At 36.1% G+C, this 23925-nt stretch overlaps 1 protein-coding gene across 4 annotated transcripts; it reads right to left on the reverse strand.

The window, feature by feature from the left end:
* Positions 1-5930: 5930 nt before the first annotated feature.
* Positions 5931-13789, reverse strand: GEK1 (D-aminoacyl-tRNA deacylase). Of its 4 annotated transcripts, XM_089609236.1 has the most exons (9): positions 13403-13674; positions 13063-13175; positions 12822-12964; positions 12682-12745; positions 12416-12468; positions 12193-12248; positions 11969-12043; positions 11457-11645; positions 6917-7252 (listed from the first exon to the last, which is right to left on the reverse strand). In XM_089609236.1, exons 2-9 carry the CDS (start codon positions 13124-13126, stop codon positions 7066-7068), a joined length of 831 nt encoding a protein of 276 aa, XP_089465362.1. In that variant the 5' UTR covers positions 13127-13175; positions 13403-13674; the 3' UTR covers positions 6917-7065. The 4 variants fall into 4 exon arrangements, with proteins under 4 accessions (XP_089465360.1, XP_089465362.1, XP_089465359.1 ...); XM_089609234.1 differs by lacking the exons at positions 6917-7252; positions 13063-13175 and adding an exon at positions 5931-6281 and having other exon boundaries at positions 13403-13776; XM_089609233.1 differs by lacking the exon at positions 13063-13175 and having other exon boundaries at positions 6919-7252; positions 13403-13789.
* Positions 13790-23925: the final 10136 nt, after the last annotated feature.

Below are 23925 nucleotides of genomic sequence, written 5' to 3' on the forward strand. Positions count from 1 at the left end.
GCAGTTATGTAGTCAAGCACAACTAAATGGTCCGTCCAATCAAACACGTCCTTGTTCTTCGCTTTGGACCAAGCATCATGGCATCGGGTGAGCATTGGTAGAAAGTACGAGTTGGTTGTCGTAAACGGCTTTCGGACATTTCCATACTTCCCCTTCTTTCTCAAGTAGTAGAAAATGACGTCCATATGCTGCAAAATAAAAAATTCACAGAAATCAGTGACATATAAGTGTTCACTTCGTGATAATATTGTCACCAGATTCTTATCTTCATGTGGTGACAACAACACAGTTTCTGGTGACAATGTTGTCACGTACTAAATATTAACAACAAATAAATGCAGTTGACTATTACATGAAGTTCAAAAAACCAAATAAAAAACAGGTCACAACAAATAAATCCAGGTTCAGAAATTCAGTGTCACGACATATAGAATTTATTACATGAAGTTCAAAAAACCAAATAAAAAACAGGTCACAACAAAGCTAGAAAAATCATGGTTTTATCTATTTACATTGACACAAACAAAAAACAAAAAACGTCACGAAGTGCAGTGGTGTTTGTCATCCCTGGCTCTAAAAAACCTGGTTGAGCGGACGTACCTCTCCCGTAAGCCACTCAACCGGGGTCCACAAAGAGTAAAACCACGTCTTCGATGTAATCTCAACCACCGTAAAATGGAACGAGGGAGATAAATCTTCTTCTGGTGACTTGTACTTCGGACTGCTGAAAAATCACAAGTATTAGATCTCATTTTTATTTAAAATTACCAGACAATATATGTAAGAAGGAGAAAGATACTTACGCATTTTTGTGATTCGATTTAAGACCAACTTTAATCCATTTAGCCATTGCTGCAATATCTCCCACAGAAATCTCGTCTTTAGGGTAGGAGAATGGATAGACTGACGGTGGCCGAAGTGGTCGTGTGAACCTCGTAAACACAGCCGGCGCGGGTGTCGGTGTGAAGACCGCTGGCGCCCTCCTATGGCGAGTAGGCTTTTCATCAGATGATGAAATCATTATGAGCTTTCCAGGCATCTTCAACAACGAGGAACAGACCTCATCAGCCGCCTCTGGACGTCGCACAGGCGTTTTAGACTCCTGGGTCTCTTCAGCTCGGGCCTGGTCCTCGCCGGCTTGGGTCTGGTCCTCGCCGCCATCAGCGTGCGTTTGGTTCCTGTCTACTTCTTTTGGCCCTTCATCTTCAGGACCTCTCCCACCGTCTTCGTCATCTTCACTATCATCTTTTTTCTTCTGCAGATCATCTTCTTTACATTGGCCTCCAATAGATGGCTGATCTTCATCATTTTTCTCGGCTTCTTTGTTCTCCAACTCATTTGATTTGTCCACAACTACTTCTTCCTTCTCCTCTTCTTTGTCATTCTCCTCTTCTTTGTCCTTCTCCTCTCCCTTGTTCTCTTCTTTGTCCTTCTCATCTTCTTTGTCCTTCACTTCTTCTTTGTCCTTTTCCTCTTCCTTGTTCTCTTCTTCTTCTCCTTGCTTCTCCGTCACCTCCTCCTCATATTTCTGGAGGTTGACAAAATCATCATCCTGAGATTGTTGCTTGTCCAGAACCTCTTTCAAGGTTTCTGAAATGGATCGCATTTCAGTGGAAAACTGCTTCTTCCACTCAAGAAACTCAATTCTGAAATGTTTCAGATCCTTTTCCATTGCGGACATGCGTATCTGCAATGTACAAATAATTTTGTATGAGAATAGAATCACGAAATTAAGTATTTTCGTGACATACAAGTCACGAAATCAATTATATTCGTGACATACTTTCGTGACGTAGATGTCACGACATCACGTATACTCGTGCCATAAAATCACGAATTTACTTTACTTAAGAAACCATTACCTCAATTGATGATGATGCAACAATGTCTTCTTTTTTCTTCTTCCCCCTCTTCTCAGAAGGGCTCACAACAGTCCTCGCAGTTTTCGCAGACTCTACCTCACCACCGATCGGCTTGAATTCGATCTGGAAGAGGTCCGAAGTTAATCAAAATTTAATTAAATGTACATATTCTTATCAATCATATTCATACCTCTTGGAATCGAATCTTTTGTAGTTGGGACTCCAAGACCTTCCCTGATTTAGTAGCCCAACGCCTCATCAGCGGCGTTGCGTCGGCAACGAGTATTGAGGCGAACTCCAGCTCCACGAATCGTGGGATGCACTCGTAACCCCATATCTGGAGTGGGAGCACGAAACCCGGCAGGTGGAGTTTTGGGTTCTTACCCTCCTTGATGGTCTTGGCCTTGCTCACAAAGCCCACGATAGAACCTAGAAAGAAGTTCCAGGCGACGTCTCCCCATGGGTAGTTGTTGAAAACAACCGGGTCATCCACCATTTTGATGTAGCTATCGCAGGGGAGGTTGACGGTCTTCTCGGCCGCCAAGAGAACATTGTACAGAAAGTGGAGGAGGAGTAGTCTCACCCTCCTCTCATCTGGCCATTCGTGGCTACTCTCAAGGACTGCACCAATGTTGGCCCTTTTCCGGCAAAGAGCACCATTACAGAAGGTGACATTGTATAGCCCTCCCTCAACCACATTAGCGTACCGTGGTTGTTCTGCGTAGTTTTCGCTGAATCTTAACCCTGTGATCAGGGAAAAGTGCTCTTTGGTGAACTCGCGGGGTCTTCCACCAATCTCCATGACCAGAGAATCGTTAGATGCACCGGCCTCATCATAATAACCAGATCTCAACACCAAATGGCTTATTATTCTGGACGATTTTGTTATCAAGGGCATGTCTAGAAACTGCCCAAAACACGTCTTTTTGAATAAGTCTTTTTGGTTGGCGGTCATGCCGGTCTCCTTTTCGAAATCGTCCAAGTTCCCATGGAAGTTGAACGAGTAGCCGGACTCTATTTCATCTTCTTTTATCCTTCGTATGAAACCCTAAAAATTACAACATTAAACACATAAAAGTTAAAACATTAAACACATATGAGTTGGAACATTAAACACATAAACATTGTGGTTTTCGTGACAATTGTGTCACGACATTTCTGGGTTTCGTGACTCTTGTGTCACGAAACTTCTGCGTTTCGTGATAATTGTGTCACGACATTTTTAGGGTTTCGTGACACCTATGTCACGAAATTTATGGGGTTCGCTACAATTGTGTCACGAATTTCAGGGTATCGTGACATAGTTGTCACGATACCCAGAAATTCGTGATATAGTTGTCACGATACCCAGAAATTTCGTCACATAGGTGTCACGAAACCCATATATTTCGTGACACAATTGTCACAGAAATCCATAAATTTCATGACACAATTATCACGATACCCAGAAATGTGTGACACAAAACAATTCATAGAACCTACATCTAATATGAGCAAGCCTAGAAAAATCTAATTTTCTTACAAAATACACACATAATCCCCAATAACGTAAAAAATGAACACTTTTGTCAAACTAACAGTTACATGAAACACACAATAAACATGCAAACCCATGAATCAACACAAAATCCACACATAATCAACACAAAATTAACATGCAAGTAAAAAAACTCACCTTCTGATGTCTCTCGGATGTACAAGGAACAGAGGAGTCAGAATTTGAAGGCGACTCAAGAACCACCTTCCTCTTCTTCTTCGGCGGCGCAAGAACCTTCTTCCATTTCTTCGCCGGGGAGTTTTGCATTGGTGACTCCGAGCCAAAAGTCACGCGTGGACTCCGACGCGGGGATGCATGCGTCACTGGAGGTGGAGTTTCAGCCGATGATTGAGGAAGACTCCTATTTTTAGGGTTTGGTTTTGGAACTTTAGGGGGGCGTTTGGTCGGCGACTTGTTCTTTATCTTCATTTCTTGGGCGAAGAATGGATGAGAGTGACGAAGAGATTATGGAGTTTGAAAAACAAATCGAGACGATTTGGTTAAGGAAGTTGGACGGTTTTTTTTTTTTTTGTCGCTCGCTCTCACTCTCTCTCTCTCTCTTCTGGTTAAACTCGGTCAATGAAGAAATGAAGAGGAAGGTGACGTGGAGGCAAGGTAAATGAAGAGGAAGGTGACGTGGAGGCAAGGTAATAAATCCGGTCATTAATAAAATAGTAACATTTTTTATTTAAATTTTAATATTCACGGGGGTAAAAGGGTAATTACATAAATCAAAATTAATTACCAAGTCCTATTTGTGACCTTTTTGAAAAAAAGTCCAAAAAAGTAAAAAGCCTTTTATTTACTCCTATTTAGAGCAATTTCCCTATAAATTACATGTATTCGTTTGAGAGCTCAAAACACGAAAGAAATTAAAAGAAAAAAAAAATGGTTACCAAGTAATATTGTGCTGGGGATTAGTTAGTTTACGCCATGGCTTATTATTGTAATCTCATTAAAAATAATGAGAATTCTTTAGCAGCTTTCAACGACTAACTCTAGAAAATTAAATATTTAGAGAAAGTTTAAAAGTAGAACCACTTTGATTTTGTTTGACAGCAAAAGACAAAATATTATAAGGAAGTTAATGCAGCATCGAAATTCATCTAATGATTTTCGATACCAAGCGATTTCTACTCGAGTTTAAATGAAAGTTTAAAATATTGATACCGACAAATGTAACGATTGCTTGATTTTACAAAAAATACTACGCCACTATAAATGAATTTTAGAAGTAGAAAACATTTAGAGTGGCTTATAATTAGAAGCGAGATTTTGATTTTATAAGCAATTTTCTGTTTTTAAAGCAATTAGTGAGATTTCTTAAAAATAAACCTTGATTTTTTATTATTCCAAAGATATAACAAATTTATGAGCGATTGTCGCATCTCGATTTTGTGAAATTATACATAGTTTAGACCGTCCCTCTTTTTTAAAACAATAGAATCGACTAATCACTTCTTAAAGATAGGTCAAATTGAGTCAAAGCCTCTTGTATACCTCTCTTCCTCAGCCGCTCGAAAAGTGATTAACATCTACCCGTTAGGAGTTGCGACTGCGGACGTAAACCTCCAACGAAAAAGGATAGAAGCGTTCATGCTTTTACATTCACCTATCGATGTGATCTCTTAACTTTTTTTTTTTCAAATTTTAACCCACGCTCAAGTCGTCTGCGATATCATCGTCAAACATATAAAAATGTTCAGGCATCTTCAGCATTCTGTTGGAATTTATGTCCACCGAAGAGATGTGAAGGATTTCTGTTGTATCATTTAATCATAGTAAGTTTATATAATAAAGTATACGTTCTTTAAGTTTTAAGCAATTTAAGTATTAGTGTATGCCTATGAAGTAGTCAAAATGAAATAAGAATCAAGTAGAGATTTGCTAGATACATCTTTTGAGTTCGTTTATAACATTCACAATCTACAATTAAAGGAGAATCAAATCTAAGTGAGTACACTTAAAATTTCTTTTAATTTTTTTTGTAAGTCCTGTGTACATATATGTACCACTAAAAAGACTACAATGTAAAAGTTTAACAGCTGAATTTCCGGATTTGAAAATTCATGATGTTATTGCTTGTAATTTGAAGAGTTTTAGATTGGTAAAAAAAAAAAACGTACCAGTAATCTCACACTTTCGCAGGGATCGATGGATAAAGCATATATATATATATATATATATATATATATATATATATATATATATATATATATATATAATTCTGGCTTAAAATGTCGTGAAATAAATATAAAATCGGAGTGTTTTTTTAAGGGCATTTGTTATTGGTGGAGGTGGTGTAGAATTACCGGTAGACAAAAAAAAAAAATTTGGTTGGACATTGTTTTATAAGTCCATTAGGAAAATAACCAATTTAAACGTTTGACATTCTAAATAACCAACGTTTTATAAATCTTAGATAAATAGTAAGATTCTCTTGTAAAAGTTATCAATCAATACATAATATATCTGTTGGACAGCCACAGTAGGCCACAGTCCCCCCCAAGCAATTCATAGAAACACAAACGTTTCTATTATATATATGGTGTCATTATCTATAATCATATATTAGATAATCATATATTATAACTCTTTACATTGAAGTTGAGAAAAATATAACTCATGTCAGGAAATCCAATTATACTACTGAGCATTCCTTGAGACGATTTTTATTTTGATCATCATGGTTAAAAACTTCAACTCATTCAGTAAATCTCGTTGGGTTGGTAAAGTTGATAAAATTTACAGTGGCCTGTCGAGATCATGATCGACGCGACATTGTCAACATTGTTCAGAAAAAATCAATTGGTTTTCCGATTTTAATGTTCTGTTGTCCCAAGAATGTGATTATGGCATTTTTCTGCCAGCTCTTGAAACTCCTGCCACAAAGAAGTTAAGTTAAAAACAAATCAAAATAAAATGCTTAATACCCATGAACAAATTTGAGTGTGGTTTTGGACATTAAAGTGTCAACGTATTAGTGTTATAATAACAGCATTGTTTGCAGAGCTTATAAAGTTGGATTTAGCTTTTTTCTAAAGCTAACTTTTTTTTCTATTTGATAAAAATAACTTAAAAAAAAAAGTTGCAAAAGCGCTTCTAACAAATCAACGTAAATTTGAAAAAGTTTAAAAAACTTTGTCTATTAATTTACTAATATGCTCTAATTCAACATTAATAAAAATTACCACTGTTTTAACTAGTCACTGTTAGCATGCATAATAAACAGCTGTATACAATGTTATATATATATATATTGATACATATATATACGTATATATATATATATATATATATATATTGATACATATATATACGTATGTATGTTATGAAAACCAAAGAAATTACTTAAGTAAAAAAAAAAACTCTTTAAACACTAATAATGTAGGAAATTTAGAAGAGAAAAGTAGAGAGAGTGAATGATAGAGAGAAATGAAAGAGAAAAAATGTAGAACCAGGATAAAATTTTACTTCATCATCTACATGTATTTATAGTAGATTATGTGTACATTAGTCAACAAATTATGTATATGCTAATTAATTAATTACTTCATGTTCTTGACTTTTGAGCATACCAACTATTAACAACAGACCTCATTTGGGATGCTCATTAATACATTTATGTGTTCATGCTGTCTCGTTAAAAACCATATTAGTAAAAATCTAGTGGGATAAAAACATCAGTAAGGGAAAAAATACTACAACTACGCAAAGCTCCCCCTGATGCAGACATGGGTGCATTCTTTTATAAATCTTGCAATTTACGCATTCCAATGTCATGAATATGTTTTCTGAAAGTTGAAGTGTGGAGCGCCTTTGTGCAGACATGGGTGCACCATCTTGGATTGCACTACACGTATATAAATGCAATAGAATAAAATTCAGTAGCTATTTATTCTTCAATTTTAACTACATCGCATAATTGTTTAGTCATCCTAGTTCAATTACGATGCGAAAAATTATTGAAAATATATATGGCATCTATCAAAGGGTCAGGAGATCCCTCAAGGTAATATTTTTCCATGTAAAACTTGTTCTCTCAGAAAACTTATCTTAAGGTGTTCACTGGGAAAAGTTGAAATAGAATCACCTATGTTTCGCTTGAACATATTCAAGGTGACATATATGAGTTTATTCACCCACCGTCTGGACCATTTCGATACTTCATGGTATTGATAGATGCATTTAACAAATAGTCACGTGTTTGTCTGTTATCAACTCGCAATATAACATTGGGGAAATTACTTGCCCATATAATCAAATTACAAGCTCCATTTCCTGGCATACAATTAAGAAAATTATGCTCGATGATGTCAATGAATTTACATCTCAAACATTCAATAATTATTGTATGTCAGTCGGGATTGATGTTTAGCATCATGTTACTCTTATACATACATAAAATGGTCTAGCTAAATCGCTAATCAAGCGCCTCCAACTTATTACTAGACCATTAATAAGGAGAAAAAAGTTGCCCGCTTCAATATGGGGTCATGCAATATTACATGCTTATGCATTAATTCGCATCCAACCAATTGCATATCATAAACACTCCATTCTGCAACTTGCATTCGGCCAAGTACCAAATATTTCTCATCTGAGAATTTTTTGATGTGCTGTTTATGTGCCTATAGCACCACCTCAAAGAAAAAAGATGATAGCTCAAAGGCTTGAAATTTATGTAAGGTACGATAGTCCGTCAATTGTTAGATATCTAAAACCTCAAACTGATGATGTTTTTACAACACGTTTTGTTGATTGCCAGTTTGATGAAGAAAATTTCTCAGTATTAGGGGAGAAATAAACCAACTGAAAAGAGAAATTACTTGGTATGTACCAACATTATTGCATCTTGATCATTTACAAAAGACTGAATGAGAAGTGCAAAGGATTGTACACTTGCAAGGTATTGCAAATCAGCTTCTTGATACGTTTACAAACATAAAGAGAGTGACTAAATCATACATTACAACTGCAAATGCTCATGCACAAATTGACGTCCCAAAAGGACAAGTTGAAAACAAAGTCACTCATGAAGTCACAACACCCCTGAAGCTTGGAAGACCATTCGGTTCCATATATAAAAATCCGGACGAAAAAAAAAACTGTTTTAAACCGGACCGCGGTCTAAAAATCACCGATCCGATCCGATTTATGGTTTTTACGATCTTTTTGCGCCGGCCTACTAGACGCGACGCGCTAATGAGCGCTCCAAATCCGCTGCGCGCTGCATGAGGTGTGTCCAGAGGCCCTTCTAGACCTCCACATCCACTATAAATACTCCTCATCAGAGAGGATGAAAGAGACATTCATTCTTCTTCAAAATTATTCACTCTTAGAGTTCTGAAACGCTGCCAGAGACATTCAATACACAGTTTCCTCTAATCGAGTCGTTAATCTTCTACAAAATTATTCCCAATAATTCTCTCATAAGAATTCCTCTCTTCCTTGAGAAAACACACATTCTCTCTCGGGCCCCTCGATTCTAGAGTCTAAAACATCGTCGAGGACTTCTCCTATGTTTCCTCTGTCGAGCACACCTTTCAGGTTCCGCGCTTCATATAGCGATCAGACACGTATTGAACTATGTTGTGACTTGATCTTGCTGCGCTCAGGTACGTGAACAACTCATAAGAAGAACTTTCGAGTTTTCAACCAAAGTAGCTTGGGTGCGGTCACTTGGTCTGACCTTGGGTCGATCCGCATGTAGCATGAAATAGTTTTTTTTTTCGTGCGACAACATTTAGCAAGATTTAGCTCATCTCCTACAAAGAGACACTAGAATGGGGTTGAACATGAGCTTCGTTACCTTCAAAGAACGATTGATTTACGATAGCAAGATTTATAAAAGAACGCACTCATGTCTCCATCAGGGGGAGCTTTGCGTAGCTGTACTCTTTTTTCTCTTACTGAGGTTTTTATTCCACTGGGATTTTTCTTGCAAGGTTTTTAACGATAAATGTATTAATGAGCATTCCGAAACGCGAGTGTTGTAAATAGTTGGTATGCTCAAAAGTCAAGAACATAGAGTAAATAATTAATTACCTTTTACCTAACTTGTTAACTAATGTACACATAATCTATTATAAATACATGTAGATGATGAAGGGAAATTTCATCCCGATTCTACATTTTTACTCTTTCATTTCTCTGTTATTTACTCTCCCTATTTCTCTCATCACTTCTAAAGAGTTTTATTTAAGTTATTTTTTTGGTTTTCGGTAATATGTGAACTTTATATATATATATATATATATATATATATAGAGAGAGAGAGAGAGAGAGAGAGAGAGAGAGAGAGAGAGAGAGAGAGAGAGAGAGAGAGAGAGAGAGAGAGAGAGAGAGAGGCATTTAAACCTACAAAACAACTATCCATATTTTATGGTTCATGTAATTTATATATACATAATACATGTATATACAATGTAAATTAATATAAAAAATTATTTCTACATTTTAACTATTAATTTTAGGGCGCTCTAGCTTATTAGCCTTTTTAAAACTTAAAATTGTGAAATAGCTAACGTTTTAATAATATTTGATAATTAGTCAATCTTTGATGAAACAAGACATAATTACCCTTATTTTTTCCCCTAATTCTTTACCAAAAATAAATTAAATGAAAATAATTTAATTATACCTAAATACTCTCTCTCTCTCTCTCTCTCTCTCTCTCTCTCTCTCTCTCTCTCTCTTTATTACATTTTTAGCCATAACAGAGGTTAAAAAAAATAGCATATCGCAGTTAATAGTCGGTAATAACTGTTAATAGGTTTCTACCAGAAACCTATTAACAGTTATTACCGACTATTAGTTAAAGCAGAAACTACCAGAAACCTATTAACAGTTATTACCGACTATTAGTTAAAGCAGAAACCTATTAACATTTATTAACGATTATTAACTGCGGTTTTTATTATTTTGACATTTGTCCATGGTTAAAAAAATGTGACGAGAGAGAGAAAGAGAGAGAGGAGAGAGAGAGTGAACATGAAAAATAGAGAGAGAGATAGAGAGATAACTGAGATCCTAATAATTAGGGATTTTGAATAATAAATTAGATTTTATTAATTTCGAAAATAAATTATATTAACTAATTAATAAGGATAAAAATGGTATAAACAATGTGACACATAAGCAGAATGACTATAAATCAAAAAAATTTGAAACGTATGACAGAATGAAATTCTTAGGTTTGAATTGGCTTAGTCATTTACAAAACTCTTAATTTTATTTATTAAATATAAATATGTATAATTTTATTACGTATAAATATTAATAATTATTATTAACTTCAAAATATGTCTATTCATATGAATCACTATATTAATAATTATTTAATAGATGTTTATTTTGATTTTTTTTATAATCATGTTTATTTTACCAAATGCTAAATTTGTTTTTATTTTTACTAGCAAAAATTAATTTAAAAACAATTTATCAAACACTCGTCTGCTTTTATAAAAATAATTTTTTTCAAAGGTAAAATTTAAAAAGCACTTTTTTAAGCAAAGTTATGCCAAACAGTGCCAAAAATAATTATCATTAAATGTGAAACCTTGACGTTTTGGCAAAATCCTAATTTTAAACAAATTTATAAGTAACTAAGTCACTAAAATTTGGAAATTTGCTAAATAACTAACTTTTTGTAAATTCTAAATAAATAGTCATTATGGATTATGGATTATGGTGATGTGCCATTATTTGGATGTATTTAGGACTTCATTTACGTAATTTGACGATTTCTTTATAATTATTAACTATTATTTACAACTATTAATGTTTTTTTTTTTTTGCTTTGTTAATAAAATCTCGTAGCTATTTACTTAAAATTTATCGAAGGTTGATTATATGGCAAAACTTGAGTTTTCATATAACTATTTATAGAGAGTCCAATTTTAAATGGCTAGTAGCTATAATGCACAAAAAAAAATGTCTGATAACTATGAGAGATATAGCAGTCTAAAATGGAAACCCAGAGCAGCTCTTTTATAATAAGAAAGCAAATATTTTGGTTGTTCAGAAGCTTTTAGAGTTTTGGTAGGTGAACTCACTTGTGATCAAGATGGGCAATAATTTCTCCACCGGGGAAGCTTACTTTCGTTGCCTCAAATGCTGCTTTGATTGATTCTCTCCAAGTCCCGCCAATGTTTTCAGCAACTTTTCCCGCTTTTGACTGATTTTGATCTTCCATTGGCAGAGAATATCCCGAGAGTAAATGGCCGACCCAAACGCCATCTTTCCTATGGTCGTAATCCAAATAAGATACTCAAACACAGACAAAAATTAGGCAATTTATCTAGCTCGAGATCATTAAGTACACCAATCGATTTAATTATTTATAATTGAATTCATGATTAGACCAAATCGGCCTACGAATCTCTCCCTCTACACTGTCCACTCCTAGGCTACTTTTAACTAATTACTCGATTATCCTATAACCTGAACGACCTACCCACAATGTGAGTCGAAACGCATACATACTGAGACAAGGTCGCAATATTTATCTTGAAACCGTGATACTAAAAAAAGAAAATACAATTGAGACGTCGTACTCGTCACTTACAGAACTATATCCATGTGGCGTGGTGCATAATGTCCACCGCCTATGCCGAGAAGGACTCTCTTCTTCTCATTCTCCCTGAAACATAAAACAAAATAAATAAATAAATTACGAGTTGAGTTCAGATTTTAGCGTAACAGTAAGACTAAGCCGATTTGATTTCTCCCCTGAAAAAAAAATAACTGTCCTGCGATATGCAGTAAATCAGAAATCAAATGGCATATTACTTCGCCCAGTTTCCAACATCATCTTCTCCTCCGAGCCCGAGTCCTTCCCAAACTAGCTGCAAGCAAAGTAGTTGAGAGAAACCATAGATCAGTTGTCTGTAAGATCTATTCACACATTCATGTGATGTCATTATAACAGGAAAGAACAAGTGAAAGAAAAGTTCACGACTTGTAACAGGGAAGACTCAAATCTTCAGGCAAAAAAAAAGATAACTTTCCAAACCTGAGCTATAGCTTGGGCAGCGTCTTCTCTCTTCCAGTAATCTTCTGTACTACCTGTGCGAATCGGGAAAAAAATCTGAATCAAATGCTATTATTTTCTTTAAATTTTCTGATAAAAAATTAATAATAAATTATTTACTTTAAATTCAGAGTAATTCTTGTCTATTATATACTACAAATAAGGCCTAACAAACTAGTAGACCATGATTCATGATCAAATGCATTTCAAAAAATAAAATCCTATAAACGCTATACACAAATGATTACCGATCTCAAGAAACATGGTGGGCTTATTTGTCAACGGACCGTGATGAGTGGCCTCCAAAGTAATCTGTATCCAATCATCGAATTAAAATCAGTCAACGCCATCTTCATGTGGATTCGAACAAGAACAGAAAGAGTTATACCTCAAATTCGGGAACAAGATTACGAGACTCAGCGATCTTCTTCAAGAGTCTGAGCCACGACCCCATCCGAGGATTCACCACGGCTGCCCACCCAGGCTTCCCGCCCTGTGGCACCACGTCACCCTCCCGCAGGTGAGGGACGCCTGCGTCATTTCACCACTTTCATATAATCATCATTGCATATAGACTATTGGGAAAACAACAAGATTACCGGTTTTAAAGATAGAAATTCTATATATACCGGCTAACTCTTGAAATTCCAAAACTACCAATCTTTGATGGTTTCGCCATCTACAGCCCACCATTGACGAGCTCGACCAAGCTCTCCATTACCAGACAAGCCTTAAGAACATCCTACGACGAAGTAATCTTGAAACCGAGGCTCCAATACAAGTTCAAGTAATTTGAAAAGGTCTAAGTCAAATTAAAGTTCAAAGATCGGTACTAGAGCTGATTTCTTCCTGTAACTCTAGTTTTTTCTTTCCGTATATCTCTAAACCCCAACCTAGCCATATGCTTAGTCATCGATTGATTATGCCAACAAGTTCGAAACAATTGAAGAACGAGAAATTAGGGGGTACCGATTGGGTGAACAGTGAGAGCTGGGCGGTTGGAGACGGCGGTGTGGCGGCTGAAGAAGATGATCTCGCCGACCTCTTCTCCGGTGGCGGCTTCCCAGCGGCGATCGAGATCGTCTTCTCTGACGATACTATTACCGTGGATCAGAAGCCGGGCGTCGCCGTTGCGGAAAGCTTTCATGGCCTGTTCCTCCTCCGGCGGCCATGGAAGCTGGTCCCATCCCGGCATGGAAAGCAGGGCCGTGGCCGGGTTGATCGACGCCGGGTCGGCGCTCGACGCCACCATCAACGCCACCATTTTTTAAGACTTTTAGTTTGGGGCTTTGGGCTTTGTCCGCTTACTTTTTCTTATTTAATTTTTATGATGCTTTCAATTTTATGATGGATTTTGTATCGGTAGGGATGGCAACGGGTACGGGTAAGGCCGGGTACACCTATTCCGTTATCCGTACCCGTTATAATTTTTTACCCGTTACCCGGACCCGTTTATCCGGATTTTGAGACGGGCTGGGTAACGGGGATACCCGCCGGGTAAACGGGTTAAAAATGTTGGACCCGTTACCCGTTTACCCGGTTTAAAAAAAGGGTAGCGGGTCGGGTAGACCCGCTTACCCGTTTATAAAATAAAAATCTATCAACAATATAAAGTTTAAAAATAATATATCATCTTTAGGTAAACATATGATTTATTATATTTTTTAAAAACAATGTTTAAAATATATCATCTAATTATGTAAACATATGATTTATTATATTTTTAAATATTTAAAAGTTAACGGGTCGGGTCCCGGATAACCGGGTACGGGATGGCTATTCCGTTACCCGTACCCGGACCCGTTAAAACCTTAACGGGTATTACCCGTTTACCCGTTTACCCAAAAAGAACGGGTATTACCCGACCCGAATAAATCGGGTAACGGGCCGGAACGCAGGTAACGGGTCAAATTGCCATCCCTAGTCGGTAGAGAGAAAGTCTAGGTCAATGCTTTTGTAAAAATTGGTTTTAACTGTTACCCTCTTATAGTTTTTGTTTTCTTTTTTATAAATGCTGAGTTACACTTTTACGAATAATTGTTTTCGGAACACGACGGTCGAACTGTTTTCGGACGACGATCAGTAATTGACGACGGAGAAACCTAAATTCTAAACCAACTAAGACTTTGTGTTTTAGGTAAACAATTTATCAATGAAATGTTTAGATTTTAGGGTTTGATATTTTTTTATTGTTGTGTTAGATTGAGAACCCTTGATTTGAAGGGTTTGAACCATAAGAATATATGTATCTTGCTCAATGAAGTCTCAATTTCAAATTATTTTCGGATGTGTAAGATGAACATTAAACTCTACTGATACTGAGTAACTTGCAATAGATCATAATAGAGCACTAGAGTTTATTTTTGCAGTAAATCGGTAAAAATTAAATCATTAGAGCAGTAGAACGCAATAGAACTATAAAAAAGACAGTAGTAGATATGATATGTAAACTAAATCACTATGTTAAACTAATCATTAGTATTCTCATTTTTAATTATCATATGGTAGATAATGACGGAGACTACAATAACTATATATTACGATGGAAAATGAAAGGAAGAAGAAGGCTCACATCAATGAGTCAGCAAAAAGAATAATAGGCATGTTGTCATCGTTATAAGTACCTAGATCAAGTTGGCAGACTTAATTGAAAAATTAAGTCTGAAACTCAAAGTTGACAAAAGTAAACTAGACTTGAAAATAAGTTTTATGTTAGTTTCATGGAATGCATTAGATCCTATTACATAGAAAGTGGCGATGATGTTTATGGTTTTTTGATGGATCGTGATCAAAGAAACCGTAGAAGTTCACTCCGTGTAGAATTCATATAAAAAAAATTTGAAAGTAATCATGAAACTCAATTTGGCGAAGGTGACGCGGATGGTGATGATTCAAAGTGTTGTGCGCCACCTTTCCCAATTTGAGTTTCATGATTACTTTCAAATCTTTTTTTTAATTCTACACAGAGTGAACTTCTACGGCTTCTTTCGTCACGATCCATTGCCACCTTCTATGAAATCGGATCTAACGCATCCCATGAAGTTGACATAAAACTTAGTTTCAAGTCTAGTTTACTTTTGTCCACTTAGAGTTTCAGACACAATTTTTCAATTTAGTCCTCCAACTTGATCTCGATATTTATTGTTGGACTAGATCTAGGATTAAGAATAAGTTATCGCTTCTAACAAGCGGCGGAATATAAAAAATTCTTTAAAAACTTGTAAAACGATTTTACTACCTAGAGAAAGTGCATGAACATGTAATCTAAAATAAAAATAAAAAACTATAATGAGTTTTCACTCGGTACCAACCTCGCTTGAAGCTTGGCTATGTTGTGTTTGTGATCTGTTGTGGTTCGTTGATATTCAATGTCAATATCAGAATATACGACAAAGTTCGACACGTTAGCAAGGTTCGCTCCTTCCCTAGTCCCTACTGATCAGGCTAGGAAGATGAAGTACATGCATGGGCTCAACGTGGATATTGTGAGCCAAGTGGATAGCGGCGATGATGGACCTCGCGCTTACGCCAATGCCATGCAAAGAGCTTTGGGGATTGCTAGTTGGCGCGAGGGTGATCGGACTCCTGCACCGAAACCATTAAAACTTGTCACGACCCACGACCTCTCGTCGCCGGTTCACGAGCCGCGACGGTGGGTTACGTCACAAATCACAATATAAATATAACAATATATCTCATATCAAACAGATACAGAATCAAATAAACATAATAACCATAACACTTATATAAAACATAATACGATAATACATAAGTATTAAAAGTGGTTATATGAAAAACCCGAGGAAATTTTTTTCGTTTTTCTCAATTCGAACTTTGAGTCTCACGACTCTTTATATATACATATCGGCTCCTGAGTGTACGTATAATTACATGAGATAGTTTTAGGAGCGTAGAGTACGGAAGGGGTTCAACAAAATATAGATATTACTATAGAAGAGGTTGATCCCCGGTGAGTTCCCATTAGCCTAATGGTCAAGAGATACACGTCCGGTCTTCCACTTCAGCTTCCTTACTCACATCGGCGCCTTGCCCTTCTCTACATTACCAAGGGTCATAAAACTATGAGTCGATTGACTCAGCATGTGATGTGCAAACAAACACATAAGAATGCATTGATGCAAATCTAACAAGTTCTAGAGCATGACTCGTGTGTACACACTCTAACTAGTACTTGTCGTCTTTAACGTTACACACATCCCCCGCTATAACCTTCAGAACGACAAGAGACCAGCCTTAGACTTCGAGCAGCAGTCGTCCGGCGGCCTAAGAGTTTTCACATCTGTCTGGGATCCATTAATGGTACCAACTTCATTCGAAGTCGGCACAACCCCCAGGCCCTCATAGCCCGTCAAGGTGCATTCTTCAGGCCCTCATAGCCTGGCAACATGGTCGGGTACGACTCTTGGTCGACTCCCCGATATATGAGTACTCAACGCTATCCCCCTGGCCCTCATAGCCCGTCAGCGTTCATTTCATTTTGGTACCATCGACACAAAAATTCTTTAGGGTCCGGGCACTCTGCTGCACTCAGAGTACACACCTATGCTACTTACAGGAGAGCGACTTTGGATAAACCCTGAAAGAGATTTCATTTCCCTTTTATGCTCGTTAGTGTTTTAGGTTGAAGACTCGGGATATGACTCCCGGTACTCCTACCCTCGATTCGAATTCGAGAGTTAAACACAGCTCTCATATCTCCCCCATTCTAAAGGATCAAGCACAGAACTTAAGGGACAATCATATCACGTACCAGAGGTTGGGTTTCACAAATCTTATGTTTGAACTTATTGAGCGAACTCAAGCTAAGTTTTCAGGAAAAGCGGCAAAAGCCTTAAATCTTTGAGATTATTCATTTTTATGGCTTTTCTTACTCTTGTTTACTAACAAGTAATAATGCACGTAAACAGGGGTATTCCATTGGTATGTAGTTGACTTAAGTCTCCACACTTACCCGGAATAGATCGTCTGAAAACTTGTTGACTTCCAAAGATTCTTCGCTTATCACGTTTCTCGAGACTCTACATGTCTTGAAGTGTTAGCACGTCCTGAAGCATCGAGATAACTAAAATCCGAAGTTGAAACCTCATTAGTCAATGATTATGGAGGTGAAGACAAGCTTAAGGTTCGTTATCGGGATTCACTGCGAGTCGGTTCAGGGGTTCGAGAATTTAATTTCTGGGTAATTAAATTAGAATTCTCGGTTTGCATTATTTTCGGATTATTCATTTAATTTATTTAAGACTCGTTAAATAAGGATTTGGATTTTATTTCGTACTCATTCTCTGGTACGAGTTCGTACGAGTCTTGAATAAGTTTAAATTCCAAAAAGCCGGGATAGGGTTATTCCCTTGGTATGTAGTTGACTTAAGTCTTCACACTTACCCGGAAAAAGATCGTCTGAAAATTTGTTGACTTCCGAAGTTTTCTTACTTGTCACGCTTCCCGAGACTCTACACGTCCTGAAGCGTTAGCACGTCCTGAAGCGTCGAGAAACTAAAACCCGAAGTTGAAAACTCATTAGTCAATTATTCGGGAGGTGATGACAAGCTTAAGGTTCGTTATCGGGATCACTGCGAGTCGGTTCAGGGGTTTGAGAATTTAATTCACTTATTTCCCGACTTTTCGGAATTTAAACTTATTCAAGACTCGTACGAATTCATACCAGAGAATGAGTACGAAATAAAACCCAAATCCTTATTTAACGAGTCTTAAATAAATTAAATGAATCATCCGAAAATAATGCAAACCGAGAATTCTAATTTAATTAACCAGAAATTAAATTTTTGAACATTTCTTAAATAAATAACTAACAAGCGGCGGAATATAAAAATTCTTTAAAAACTTGTAAAACGATTTAACTACCTAGACAAAGTGCATGAAGATGTAATCTAAAATAAAAATAAACTATAATGAGTTTTCACTCGGTACCAACCTCGCTTGAAGCTTGAGCGTTGAGAAGCTTTTGGAAAAGTTGAATCGCTCGTCTCCCCACTTAGCTTGTCTCCTTGTGTGTTCTTGAATTCGAGCAACCACGACAGTTTCTACCACTAGAGTCTTCGAGTTTAAACATGATTTAGTGTGTGGGCACTATTAAACACAATGACTCGAGAGCTAGTCTTAGAGCCAAAGGGCTAATACAAAACGCTATGTCTAATGAGGACCTAGGGTGCCAAAACAAAAGAGCAGTAAGAAGAGAGGGAGAGAGAGATGGGACGGCCAATCTAGAGAGAGAAGGTCTCACCAAAAACTTGTTTCAACTTTGTGAATGAGGTAGTTTCCTCTTTCTATTGAATATCACATATTCATGAGCACAATCTTTATTTCCCATTCCTATCACAATAATACCATGGCTAGAAATTGTTTCCCTTTTTTCTCTTTTTCTCTCTCTTGGCCGTCCAACATGTATAGCCATGTGTTATTAATTTATTTCCTCTTTTCCTTTTTGGCAAGTATCTTCATACATCAATGCACAAAATAATTTCTCTTTCTTTTGTTGGTGGCCACGAAAATCTCTTCTAGAACATGCTTCTAGATGTTTCTTTATTTGTTCATGACAATACAAGAAAAGCCCATGTGAAATTTTCACATAAAATTCCATGAAATGAAATTCAAACCTCAAGGCCCAAATACCATACTTGGCCATGTGGACTTAATTCACATTGCCATCATATGACAATGTCCAAAATCTTATTTTGACATTTATACCATCTTATGTCCTAATGTACAAAATTACCCTTTAGAGAATTTTCGCAAAATTCGTCTAGTTCAACATTTGAACTTGTTTTGACTTAGCTACTAGTTTAACAAATGCTACTCTAATGACTTGTAGTAGTAACCTCATGGATCCAAATGAACAAAGCTTGAGCTAACATACTTGGACACAAAAGTTCACAAACCTTTTCCGAGTTCTAGGTTAATGTCAACTGACTCGACTAAATACTTGACAGTGATAATCCCTTGGTTCAAATGATATATTTTCTACTCAAAATTCTACTTAATTGTGATGAGTGGATACATTGAATATAATCTATGTTTACCCTTCATGAATATCATCAGCTAGATGGGATTTATAAAATTACCATTTTACCCTTCTAGTTGTTATTTCCTAAACTCCTTTTTCACTTATGAATAAGTTAGAAACAATGTATTGACGAGGAGCTAACAAGTCACATTGATTCATCCAAAAAAGTCATGACTCAAATTGGACACTGGCCAGTTCATTTATTCACATTCCAAGGAACAAAGCATGAGGTGATATACATTGCATTTCAGCAATCTTGTACATGAATTCCATATCTATGAGATCTTCACAAAGTTACTCATAACATCTTCATAACTTAGTACTTCACCAATAGGCCTTGTCTATATCACATAGTGAATCTGGAACTCTGACTTTCTCAAAGGAGAATACGTAAGTTATGAAATGACATGTCTCATTTCAGGATTGAGGTAAGCACGATGCAATTCAAACATAGTGACTTCGAGATAGAAGAGGTTAAATGATTTGTTCTTATACTGTCTCTAGAAGTGCACTGGTCAATTCAGAATCTTCAGAAGATACCTAGGATGATATATATAGAGTCTCCAACTCTCTATGTCTCATAACCAGACATAACAATCATGAATATACTGTGAATATACTGGGATCAATAGCCCTTTGATCCTTAGATTGTGAATATATTGTATTAAGCAAACCATGAAGAGTTTGTTCATGCAAATCTATATTTGACTCTTCATTTGTTGTTAGGTTTGTTTAAGGACTAGAGACTAAGGTTTATCATAAAGCTTCAAACAAACATGGAAGAATGAATGAAAGTTTCAACTCTTTATTAATTATTCAGTAGTTACAAGCAATAGTCTTTGTGAGACTTTATTACATCAAATGCATATAAGTAATAACTAAAAACTCTTCTTGGAGGCACCAATGCCAACATTTATAACAACGACAACATGCCTATTATTCTTTTCGCTAACTCACAGATGTGAGCCTTCTTCTTCCTTCCATTTTCCATCGTAATAAATAGTTATTGTAATCTCTGTCATTATCTATATTATGATAATTAAAAATGAGAATACTAATGAATAGTTTAATATAGTGATTAAGTATACATATCATATCTACTGTTCTTTACTCTATAGCTCTACTACTCTATTGATTTAGTTCTACCGCTCTACTGCCAGCTACACAGTATCAGTAGAGTTTGACGTTCATCTTACACATCCGAAAATAATTTCAAATCTAGGTTTCATTGAGTAAGATACATAGATTCTTCTGGTTAAAACCCTTCAAATCAAGGTTTCTCAATCTAACACAACAATAAGAAGTATCAAACCCTTAAATCTAAATGTTTCATTGATGAATTGTTTACCCAAACATAAAGCCTTAGTTGGTTTAAGATTTGAGTTTCTCCGTCGTCAATTACTGGCCTTCGTCCGAAGACAACCCGACCATCATGTTATGATCAATTCCCATTATCGTCTGCGTCAGGCTGAATAGGCACAATGGCTTGTTAGAGGAGTGTGTTTTTTTTTCTTCTTAAATAAGAGAATGGTATATTTGAGAATAAGGTATTATTTGTTAGTGTATAGGTATTCACTTACGGAATGTAATTTTACTTAAAAAAAAATATATTTATAGAATTAGAATATGTATTATAAATGATTTTTATCAAATATTTTCACTTTTAAAATTCATATAATACTTATACTATTTATTCGATTTTCTTTTTAGATGAAAATTTATCCTACATAAAATAATGATACATAAATTTTAGTAAAACTTTTATTACATGCATTAGATATTTTCCTATCTCAAGACAAATTTATAAACAAAATAATCTAAAATTCGTAAAAATACCAAGTTTTACGCAATCACACCACATTATTATGTTTTTTTTTTTATAAAATTATAAACATAGATAAATGTTAGTGTAGGACTTCGTTCCTTAAAATAAATGAATTTTTGGGCTCAAAGTGATCTAGTTCGTGGGCAAAAAATAATGAGAAGAGTGAACGAGATCTATCGAAGGTCAGATCGTTGGAAGCGCCAGCTTGTTGAGGCTCGAGCTTGCTTGTTGTAGCTAGGCTCGAGCGGGCTCATTGACATGTCATTTGGAGACTAGTTAAACGACCCACTTGAATCTAGGGTAAAAAATTAGTAAATTGCACATTTCATAGTCATCTCCCTCCTTCCAGATCGAGGAGGTACACGTGTCGCAAACTGAACGAAGAAGATAAATTTAACGGTGACTTGTTCTCCATAATACGCGAAACTTGAAGACTTAGATCATGGCTATAAACATAGGAGATCAATGATGAAAACAAACACTTTGGAGACGCAGACAAATTTATCCTTTCGACCAATTATTCTCTCTGTATTGAAGGTTGATCATTACAATAATAAAAAAAAAAAAAAAAAAAAACTCATTTATTATTGCAATGTTCACCAATTTCTTCTTCAACAATTTTATAAGTAAATAATATAAATTTAAATAAGACTTTTGTTTATGAATACTCAAGATTTTTTTTAGGTGAATACTCACGTAATGAGTAGATACTGATATCAAAAATTTTGTAAGTAGTGTTAAACATTTGCTATTTTTATAAAAAAAAACATAAATTATTTAATAATTTTTGTTAATTATTAGTTTCAAATATTTATTTATTTTTTTTATAGTTTTTCCAAAATAAATTATAATTTAAAATGAACAACAGTGTTTTGAATAATCAAAATTATTTGAAAATATTTCTCCCCAATATATAAAAAAGTTAGCAACTTTGTTATAAAATTGGTAAGGTTTTAAAAATATATATCAAATGTTTATATTCAATCATATTCAACAAATAATACTATGTCACGAAATCATGCTTATATTTAAGAAGAATTTATTGTAACTAGTGAATCTCTAATTTCATTTTATTAATCGAGTCAAAGTAAATTAAATTAACTAAAACAATTTATTTAATTTACTTCGATCTGGTGAACTATATTTTTAAGAAAATTAAATTTGGACTATTTTTAAAAAGAAGAGTTTTCTATCAGACTGGACTAATTGTCCCTCTATTTAGCGTCTAATAAAAGGGAGATTGACACTAATAATACCAATTGAACGTCACTTACCAAATATAGCTCAGAACTCAAAATTTGACACATATAATACATACCCAATGAGTAAATACTATTACACCCTTAAAGAAAGAAAACTTCCCTCGCTCAACCCACGTGAAACCAAACGACCTTTCACCTTCTCTTTCTTTCTCTCCCTCCCTTTCTCTTTCTCTTTCTTTCTCGCTCAAAAAACGTAGAACCCAGACAAGGTCATCCACGCTCGCTCAACCCACGCGTAACCCAAGATTTTGGTGACCCATCCTCACTCTCTTTCTCTTCGATCAGCAACCCAGATCTCGGCGAAGACTAGTATTTCCGGCTACCTATCCTTACTCTCTTTCTCTTCATTCGCACTACTACAAATTTGATTTTCTGATGTGCATGACTATCAGATGCGACTAGTCGCACCTAGTATTTCCGGCTAGTATTTCCGGCTACCTATCCTTACTCTCTTTCTCTTCATTCGCACTACTACAAATTTGATTTTCTGATGTGCATGACTATCAGATGCGACTAGTCGCACCTAAATATCGCATCTAAATGACTTTCAGGTGCGACTAGTCGCACCCAATTGTCACCCAGAAGTCCAAATTTTTTTGCTAAACTTGTCACCCAAGTGCGACTTGTCGCACCAGATAGTTAAAAAAAAACTTCTAGGTGCGACAAAGTCGCACCTGATTGTTTAAAATTTTAAGCGGGCCAATTCTCCCCCTTCATTTTCATTCAGTTATGACGTGGCTTTCGTAATTAATTTTTTTTTAATATTATCCGATGCGACTAGTCGCACCTGATAAGTTATCGGGTGCGACTAGTCGCACCGGAAAGATCCATCGGATGCAATAAAGTCACACATGTAATTTAGGTTTTTGTATAAAATCAAATCTTCTGCACTTCATCTTCTCCAGCTGTTCAGCCGTTTTAAAAAAAAAAGAGCTCTCTCTTTCTCTTTCTCTGCCTCACTAAGACCACGACCTCCGCGCGCTTCTCCACCGGATTTTCTCCGGCGTCGGCCCTACTGCGACCTCCACCGGTGTTTCTCCAGTTGTTCGGCCGGTTTTAAAAAAAGCTCTCTCTCTCTCTCTCTCTCTCTCTCTCTCTCTCTCTCTCTCTCGCTCTCTCTCTCTCTCTGAGACCACGACCTCCGCGCGATTCTCCACTGGATTTGCTCCGCTGTCGGCCCTACTGCGATCTCCATCGGTATTTCTCTCTCTCTCTCTCACTGAAATTGAAGCTCGGTTATTAAACTCCGAATGTCTCTCTCTCTCTCTCTCTCTCTCTCTCTCTCTCTCTCTCTCTGCCTCACAGCCACGTCCCGAGCCCCTCCGAACCTCGCTGGGCATTCAACCCCTTGGCCTTGAGCCCC

This window comes from Urtica dioica, chromosome 3 (genome assembly GCF_054948205.1).
Source record: "Urtica dioica subsp. dioica isolate 48M chromosome 3, U.dioica_male_clone48M_v1_H2, whole genome shotgun sequence".
NCBI classification, from domain to species: Eukaryota; Viridiplantae; Streptophyta; class Magnoliopsida; order Rosales; family Urticaceae; genus Urtica; species Urtica dioica.